At 46.9% G+C, this 9,130-nt stretch overlaps 1 protein-coding gene across 8 annotated transcripts; it reads right to left on the bottom strand.

Annotated features, from left to right (window-relative positions):
- Positions 1 to 222: 222 nt before the first annotated feature.
- On the bottom strand, positions 223 to 6,453 carry LOC123123492 (uncharacterized). Of its 8 annotated transcripts, XR_006460642.1 has the most exons (7): positions 5,649 to 6,453; positions 4,704 to 4,780; positions 3,957 to 4,519; positions 2,328 to 3,852; positions 2,070 to 2,178; positions 1,682 to 1,819; positions 223 to 1,142 (listed from the first exon to the last, which is right to left on the bottom strand). XR_006460642.1 is itself a non-coding variant. In XM_044544043.1 (5 exons), exons 1-5 carry the CDS (start codon positions 6,300 to 6,302, stop codon positions 386 to 388), a joined length of 1,029 nt encoding a protein of 342 aa, XP_044399978.1. In that variant the 5' UTR covers positions 6,303 to 6,453; the 3' UTR covers positions 223 to 385. The 8 variants fall into 8 exon arrangements, 3 of the variants coding, with proteins under 3 accessions (XP_044399978.1, XP_044399966.1, XP_044399973.1); XR_006460641.1 differs by having other exon boundaries at positions 2,070 to 3,852; XR_006460640.1 differs by having other exon boundaries at positions 1,682 to 2,178.
- Positions 6,454 to 9,130: the final 2,677 nt, after the last annotated feature.

Here is a 9,130-nt window from a genome sequence, read left to right as displayed (position 1 = left end):
TTTTCACACATATAATACATGTACATGAATAACATATACATGGTCAGATCGGTACCTAGCAGCAATAGCAGTGATTACCAACACACATACACATGAACCGATAACGAACTTGCACATGGCCTGACAAACAAAAAGCACTTAAACTGACAAAAAAACATAGTACACATTAACGAATAATCCCCATGACTAATGGTAGAACTTTGTTGTACCCAGGTTCAGCTATTTACCAAAAGTAGAACTTCTCAATTTTATTAAATCGAACTGATGTTTAAATGTTCACCATTTTTGGCCTACAGATTAGAATACTGAGATCACCATATATGCTGAAGGTCCCGGCATACAGAGTTACAAATAAATTCTAAACACCATTCTACTTGTACTGGCATCAACGCTCCACTTGGACGGCTGCCAGCATCCCTGGTGGAATTCAAGTTACAGCAAACATTAGCATGAATTCAAGCAAAAAAAGAGAGAGGTTAGTGAAGAGAGGAGAACAGGAGAGACCAACATAGTGGAGGTTGGGAAAGGAGGCAAACTTCTGAGCTTGTACTCTCTATACTACAAAAAGCTCAGCATCTAGAAGAAATACATCAGTTTAAATATACTTACCATAGCAGTTTAGAGTGTCGTGAATATATAGAGTCCGGTCTAGCAGAGATAATGTTACCTATTTGCCCAGAACTGTCGGGCATGAAAAGTGTAATGGCAGAACATATTTTTTGTCTAAATTCCCGAATGCAAACTTTCCTGCTTGTGAACACAACTAAATAATGTTGCAAGTATGTAACAGCAAGACATGAACTAGCCTCCACGCTGGTGTATGATTAGCATCACCATACAACAAAAGGAAGAACAACCCATCCATCTATCATTGTACAAATAAATACAGAAACAAAAATATAAATGGTGACCAGCTCAGCGGCGTACTGCAGCACGCGGGAGCAGCAAACATAGCTCATCGAGGCCGCCAATACGCAGGAGAGCATGGTGAGGGCAACAATAGAGGGGAAGCACCGTGGGGGTTGAGCCACAACTGTGGTTGATGGCAAGCCGGCATGACACGACGAGCAGCTTGAGGACAAGTGGGCGGTGCACGACATGTCACTTTAGATGCGCCTGTTGGACTGATTTCCTTCTTCCATCTGGACGGATCAATTGCAGAACTTGCTATTAGAAACAGTAAAGATACAAAATAGTCATGTGCTCAAACTTTGAAGTAAGATATGATTTCATGTCCTTATCCATTAATAAAATCATACTATGTACATTTGTAGAATACTTGCTCTCAGTACTAGTCATTCTACTTAGTTATCAAAAACGGTTGTGAATGCTGCATCCATTTTTCTCAAGAAAATGTAACATATAAGTTTTATACAGACAGAAATATGCACCCTCAAGAAAATGTAACATATAAGTTTTATACAAACAGAAATATGCACCAAAAGATATACCCAAAATTCTAGTTTTACAGCATCGGAAGAAACAAATAATTTGATGCCAACCTAAGTGAGCACTGAAAGATGCAAAGAAGAGCCTTTTTTGAGAATTTGACTTTGGTACATGTTTTGCTCTACAAATTGATAAACCAAGAGACAGTACAGATGATCATTTCTCATGCTTAACCACAAGCACACGTTTGTTCTATGGGAAGCTGGAAACATAAAAGGGAAATTGGACTTACGATGAGGAAGTAGATGTACTAAAAAGCATATGAAAGATGAACTGAAAAAGTTGAAGCTCCAGATCCTCATGACGAACTGGACCATACTGGAGTTGTGAATGGTGGTGAAGCTTCACATCCTTCATCGTCAACGAGCTCCTGCCATGAGCCAAAATCACAAACTTCAAACAATTTATAAAGGAAACAGTTCTTGAAATTGGGTTGAGCTTAAACTGTTCAGATTTTTGAACTCCTGCAGCAGCTATACTTGAACTTGCGCGACACATTTTTGAAAGCATCTGATGTTCAGAATACGCTATATGAAAAGAGGAAGGGGTAACACACTAAGAGACATAGGCAAAAGAGAGAAAATCATGATGTATTAGCTAGGTGGTTGAACTGGCCACACCGCTGCACCATGTCGCCCAGCTCCTTCTCGATGGTCTGCTTCTTGTGATCGCCGACGAGCACCCTGGGCTTCACCATGAACCTGGTTAAAAGATATATGGGACTGGACCCTGTAGATTTAAATGAACTCTCACTAGAAGTAATTTTTGTACTTCCCATGTAGTACTACATGGACTTGCTGTAAAATACATGGACCATGTAATAATTTTGAAGTTATTATATGATCATGTCAAGGAGCTCAAGTTGGACTGAAACTCACTCGATAATTGAAACAACTAGGGTGAGGGGTGGGATCCAGGGTGCTGCTGGCAATGAATGGCCAGGGGTGGTGGCATTGAACGGCCTGGAGTGGTGGCTGTGAACGGCCAGGGTGCTCCGACAGCAGAGCCCCACCGGGAGATGGCAATGCAATGAAACTACTGTGCAATCAAAATTACAGCTGTAAGCTAGCAAGGATACTGTAGTTTTTTGTTTTGCACTATGGTCATGGAGTCAAATCAGATCAAACATGCCAGGCATATAAAATTTGTTGTTTGATGTTACCATGAGCAGTGGTTACATAGTAAATTCAAAGAACAACAAAACATGGCAGCAACATCGTAGATAGTAGTAACGGCAATTCACTTGGAAGCATCTGCTACCAAAAATGTACTAGCAACGACAAATTCATTTGGAAGCAACCGCTATATATATGTGATTCCAAAAATGTTCCCCAACCTGTACTGAGCAGCTTCAGAGCCTGTACTGACAATGAACTGATCTGTTATGTTTTAGCACATAGATTGTACTGTTCATTACAGACTGTTGATATAAATACATATTGAACTTCTACACTAAAAGAAAATTCACTAGTAAATAACACTTCTCTTGAGCAATCAAATAAGTTTCACTAAAAGAAAATTCACTAAGAAAATGGCTATATCTCTGATGCAAACTTAATTTGAGCAGAAATGTTCATCTTTTGACACATCGAAACCACTAGCTACAGTTTTTTGCTTCCAATCATTGAACTGGGAAAAATTATGAGGTTTTTTTGCTCCCAACCTCCTGCATATATATTCTCAAACTGATTTTTTCTGTCACTTGAACAGAGCAAAGAAAGCAGTAATTAAGGCATTCTTAGCCAGACTAGGCACCCCCCAAATCCCACACAACAAAGCATGTTATATGTATTTTTCACGACGCATAAGAATTAAACTGAACGGATTTTAGATATTGAACTGAACCTAAAGAAGAAACTGGACATCACATGTACATTAGATTTTCTTTGACAACACAGAAACATAAGAAAGAATAATTTTTAATTGACGGTACCAAATGCAACAAAGAGCAACCTACAGTAGCAATTTTTGAGCACATCCTCATGAAACCATCAATGATCAGAAATACAAATGCATCAATAATGGTTGCAACTTGCAAACCCATTGATAGTAGCAGCAATGCTGCAACTCAGGACAGCCGAGAAGTTGATGAACTGAAAGGCGTTCAAAAGTTGAATTAAAAAAATCTCTTCACTTTAGGCATTATCTGGACATGATGAAGATTAGCTAATGTAAGGACACGCGCAGAACCCTAAATATTGAACTTTTGGGGGAATATTATTTGAACTATGTTTTTTTAATTATATGTGCTAAATAGATCCCTGCAGCAACTATGGTCCAGATCGAATGATGCCCAAAAAGTAACTGCGAGTATACAAACAACACACAAAAAAACACTAACTGTAATGCAGCAAACCATTTTTTTGAACCCATTTGAACTCAAAGGGGAGCTCCTTTTTTCACCTGCAAGATGAATTGAAAAGGCACACTATGTTGGTCTGAAGAACCACCAGATATCGAACTGAACATACGCAAAAAAGGACAGACAGCAGAAGTTGAACTCAAACCGAAACTGAACATGCGTGCGCTGATGTAGTGGCTCCAGGAGCTGGGCCAGCAGTAGGTGGCGAACGGCGGGTCTTCTTCGCGGGGCGTGCAGCCAGGAGGGAAGTGGCTCGAGGCGGGTGGTGGCGGAGGGAGGTGGCCGAAGGCTGAATGGTGGCGGAGGGAGGTGGCCGGAGGCTGAATGGTGGCAGAGGAAGGTGGCCCGAGGGGTGGTGGTGGAGGGAGGTGGCTGGAGGAGCGACGCTGGTGGAGGGAAGGAGGCCGGAGGAGCGACGACTGGGGGAAGGTGGCCGGAGGCGCGGCGTCGACGGAGGGAGGTGGACGGAGGCGCGGCACGGTGGAGGGAGGAGGCCGGAGGCGCGGTGGCCGAGGAGGGTAGCCGGAGGCGCGGCGGCCGGGGGAAGATGGTCGGGGGCGCGGTGGCCGGGGAAGATGGGCGGAGGCGCGGCGGTCGGGAGATGGTGGCCGGAGGTGCGGCGACCGGGGAAGGTGGTAGATGATGGCGCTCGGGGTCGGGGTTTGATTGACCCGATCCAGATTTGGTGTGAGGGATTTTTTTCCTTTCCTGTTTGGCGTACCGGTTCAGAGAAACAGATCACGACCTATAAGGGATCGAGGGTAACAAAATAATATTCCTTTACTAGTAACAAAAAGTATCAGCTATCAGTCCACAAAGAGCATCAACTATCAGTTCACAATAATATGAAACATCACAGGAACATAAAAACAATGTTTATTAGTTCACAAACCTATCAGTAATAGTAGTCCTGTGGCTCCAGTGCAGCCGCCATTGTTGGTTTTTCTTCTTAAAATACACACTGAACTGCTGTAACAAAAAGAGAAACTTTAAACCGCAAGTTTTAGCAAGATGAACCACCAGTCTACTAACCATAGAACTGAATGGATTTCCAAAATTGAACTTTTTCTAATGCTCTGCAGGCCGAAAAAATGGGGGATTAAAGTTTGTAGCAGTAGTGCTCATGCCTATATGGGGCTCTCCCAGGATAAGCCCTTGTGTACAAAAAGCTAGTGGTTTAAATTCAAAATGTGGACAATGCCACCACACATTTTATTAGTATATATTCTCACCTTATCCTCCGGTGCCTGTTTTGTGTTATATGAAGATACAGAACATAAAGGGAATTGTACTTACGATTCAGAATTAGATGAACCAAATAGCAAACAAAAGATGGACTGAAAAACCTGAACTAGCTCAACCATTCTACTTTTTGACAATCTAATGCTCTGCAGATGAAGTGAACTTTTCGACACATATCTTTCGTTTGTAAACATACCCAACTCACACCCTCCTGGATATTGTGTTGAACTACTGTTGCATTTTTTATGTGGTGAACTATTTTGTAAAACAAACTGAGTACTGTTTTGTAATTTACAACAATACTTGACTGCTTTTTTTGTATGAATTGTTTTCTATAATGCACATTTGAACAATTGTTTTGTTTTCATTAACCAATTACATCAGACTTAATTTAGAGAATGTACTGCTCGACAGAGACACAATGAACCTCCAAGAAAATTAGATTTGTACTCCACTTATTCTCCAATGTCACTACCCATCCTAACACAAAACAGAATTCAGGGGAAAAAATTCTTCTCTTTTCAGACATTAACACAAACACCTTACTGGCATAAAATATCTGCGACAAGAGCAGCTAGAGCCAAGGGGCGGTGACCTCTATTTGTGGCCACCCACGGCGCCAACGGCTGCAATTAGTAGAGGAAAAGGATGTGGAGAAGGGTGAGCTCTGCCCCAAGCTTGTAGGTGAAGGTCGCCACAGGTGGTGCAGGGGGGAGAGGTGCCCCGCGGCAGGGAGGACGGCCAGCGGCAGGAAGTCGAACGGCCCACTGTGTTGCTCGTGCAGCAGACAGCAGTTCGGGGAGCGGCGGTGATGGAGGCCGAAAGCCATCGAGTCGGGGCACCGCACGCATTCATGGAGGTGTCGCGGCACAGCCTGGGCTTGGCGATGTCCGGGCGGCGACGGCAGGAACAGACCGCGGTGGCTTCTAGGGAGGGATCCGGGAGGCAGCGGCCCTCTGGGGAGGAAGACGGGAGGCAGAGCGCTGGGAAGGAAGCCTGACGGCGGCACACTAGGGAAGGAATAGGGCGGCGACGCACTGGGAGGTAGCTTGGCGGTGGCGCGCTGGGGAGGGAGCCGGGGCCGGTGGCGTGCTGGGCAGGGAGCCTGGCAGCGGCGAGCTGGGGAGGGAGCCAGGCGGCGGCGCGCTGGGGAGGGAGCCGACCGGCGGCGGTGCGCTGGTGAGGGAGCTTTTTTTATACACAAGGGCTTTTTCAACCCTCTTCTCTGTGCCGGCCTCCTTATATACATATATATATATATAGGGTGGGTCTATTCTAATAATACCCCTTAAGATCTTATTCTGCTAACAAAAAAAGGCTTATTCTGCTAACACACCTCCCACCTGCGCTCGGTCAAACCCTACCCCGGGGCAACTCCCGCACCACCCCCGCCCACTCCCCCACCTACCCACCTTCTTCTCCCCTACGGTGCACATCCCTACTCCCCACGCCCTCGCCTCACCTTCCCCCCGCGGCCACCTCCTACCTCTCCCACCGCGCCGGCCCGCCCAGCCCCGCCGGCATCCTCCCGCGCAGCCACACCCCCTCATGGCCACACGTCGCCCCGCCTCCTCTTCCTCGCGACCGAGGCCGCCCCGCCTCCTCTTCCTCCCGCCATGCGCCGTCCCGCCTCCTCTTCCTCCCGGCCGGCACCGCCGCGCCCCCACTTCACCACCCCGTCTACCGTCTTCCCCCCGTCGTGCGCCCCCGCATCTCCCATCAACGCCTCCCTCCATCACCGACCCCCTCCCTCCCACCTACCCTCCACCTTTCAATGCCGGTGCTGGTCAAGCGCCCGTCCAACTCCCTCCATTGACGGATCCCCCATAGCCACTTCCTTCCTCTACGCGCGCCGCTCTGGGTCGCGGCCACCGCGTTCCACCATCAATAGCACAGGAGCAGCACGGCCCCTCCCTCCTCACGGATCCGCGCCCTCCCATGCGTGGTGGCCGGATGGCAGGGCCGACGAGGTCCTGCATGTCAGAGACGGGAAGGAGCGGCTCCCGCGGCCTCCTCTGCCAACCATCATGGGCGGATCCGTCGATCCTGTGACCTCCTCTGTCGTCGGACTCGCCGGTCCATGGCCCCCCCTCCCCTCTATTTCCTCTCCTAGATGGGAGCACCGGGCATCACCACCCCCTGCCGGATCCATGAGATTTGGCCGGAACCACCGCCATCGGCCACCGAAAGTGGATCCTGCAGCCCCGTCCAACTCTCCCTCCTACTGTCAGGCGCCCATCATGGGCGACCTCCTAACGGCACGACTGCCTCCACCTACATCCCTCCCGTCCCAATCGGAGGTAGCGGCGGGGCTCCCTGCACTGACTGCATTCAGCGTGCAGTTATACCCACGGGGACGTGCAACTCAACCAACAGGAGCGTGCAGTTGAGTAACCACGGTGCTGCTGTCGACCACCCCCCGTTCGTGCAGTTCTGCCGATGGCCGATGTAGTTCGACCACCCCCCGTTCGTGCAATTAGTTTGGCTATGAGAATTGTGTGTATTTTCATTTTTCTCACAGGCGCAGCTCCCTTTTCTTTTTCATGCTAGTCAATTTTCTCATGAGTGCAGTCCAGTCGTCCCCAGCTTGCACAGCGCCGGGGCATGCGATGCAGTTTGGTGCGCGTGGCCTTGCAGTTGGCTTTTGGATTTGCAAGTTGACGCCTTGTGCGCTTCACCGACGAGGTGCAGCCTCAGTTCTTCTCAACCAGTGATGAAGTCCCGCTGGGTTAAAAAAAGCTGCTGAATTTTATGTTAATTGTGTGTACAACCTGTGTAAAAGAATTGCAAGGCCAAGTTTGTTATGAAAAATTATGCTTACATGCGGTTTAGTGTAAAATCCTATGTGGTTCTCTTGGTAAAACCAGAAAAAAAGAGAACAACTCAGAAAGAAGTCCACTTCATTTAGAAAGTACTCCTAGTCACTAGGTTTTGCCACGGGGTTTACTTTCACCAACAAAAATGAAGTTCTCTAGTGTTAACCATGGGGTTCACTAACTTTGACCATGTGGTCCACATAAGCTAAAGAAGTTAAGGAAAAGACAGAAAAGTCATGCGGTCACTAACTTTGACCATGTGGAACACATAAGCTAAAGAAGTTAAGAAAAAGACAAAAAAAGTCATGCGATTCACTCATAGAAAAAATGTTGTCCTTATTTCTCGATATTGCAGTACGGTTTTCATCTCATGTAGTGCCGTTGCTCATCTAATGCGGTTTGGTTCATCTGAATTGAAAATAAAAATACACAAAAATAACAACTTTAAAAAGAAATCATGCAATTCTCTTGCCTGTCTGATGCAGTGCGGATTTCAGTCCGAAGCACTACGTTCTTTCGTCGTTCATAAAAAAATGACAACAAAAAAGCTCACAAAAAAGCTCATCTCAGAAAAATTACCCCCGATAAGACAAATCATGAAGTTCGCTTGACTGTCTGATGCAGTGCGGTTTTCTGTTCGAAGCAGTGCGTTCTTCTGTCTGATGCCGTACACACGTCAGTTTTGGTGTCGCGAAAAATAGAGTATCCGCATTTTAGTAATTTTAAAACGGCTCTTAATCCGTAAGGAATTAGAGAGCGTGTTCTACATGAAAAAATTGCGCGTCGTCGTTATCTTTTCGACTCTGTATCATTTGCACCATTCCGGCGAGCGGTTTGGAAAAATTTACGAAAAAAGGCCACTGCCACTCTACGTTTGTCGCACGATTTTCAAAATTAACTAAAAACCGTAAGGAATCTCAAGAACATTTCAACATATGAAAGTTGCGCCTCATCCGTAGCTTTCCAACCGAGTATCACACGCCTCGTGTCTATAAACAGTTCATGTCGGGGATATACCCCACGGTGTAGCCCGGCTAGAAGTATAACCCGGCCGGACATGGCGACTCGCTAATGACCCACCCTGGCTGGACGACACACTAAGTGACCCGCCCGATCCTGGCGACTTATGGGTGACCCGGCAAGCGGATCAGAGGAGAGAAAAGACCCAGGGGCCCAGGAGGCTCAAGGCCCAGAAGGCCGGCTTACGTTATGGTAAGCCGGCTTAAGAGGAAAGGCGTGAGGAATATCTTCCTTAAAAGGA

Source organism: Triticum aestivum, chromosome 1B (genome assembly GCF_018294505.1).
Source record: "Triticum aestivum cultivar Chinese Spring chromosome 1B, IWGSC CS RefSeq v2.1, whole genome shotgun sequence".
In the NCBI taxonomy this organism is placed as follows: Eukaryota; Viridiplantae; Streptophyta; class Magnoliopsida; order Poales; family Poaceae; genus Triticum; species Triticum aestivum.
Note: the sequence above shows the minus strand (reverse complement) of the source record. Positions and strands in the feature narration are given on the sequence as shown.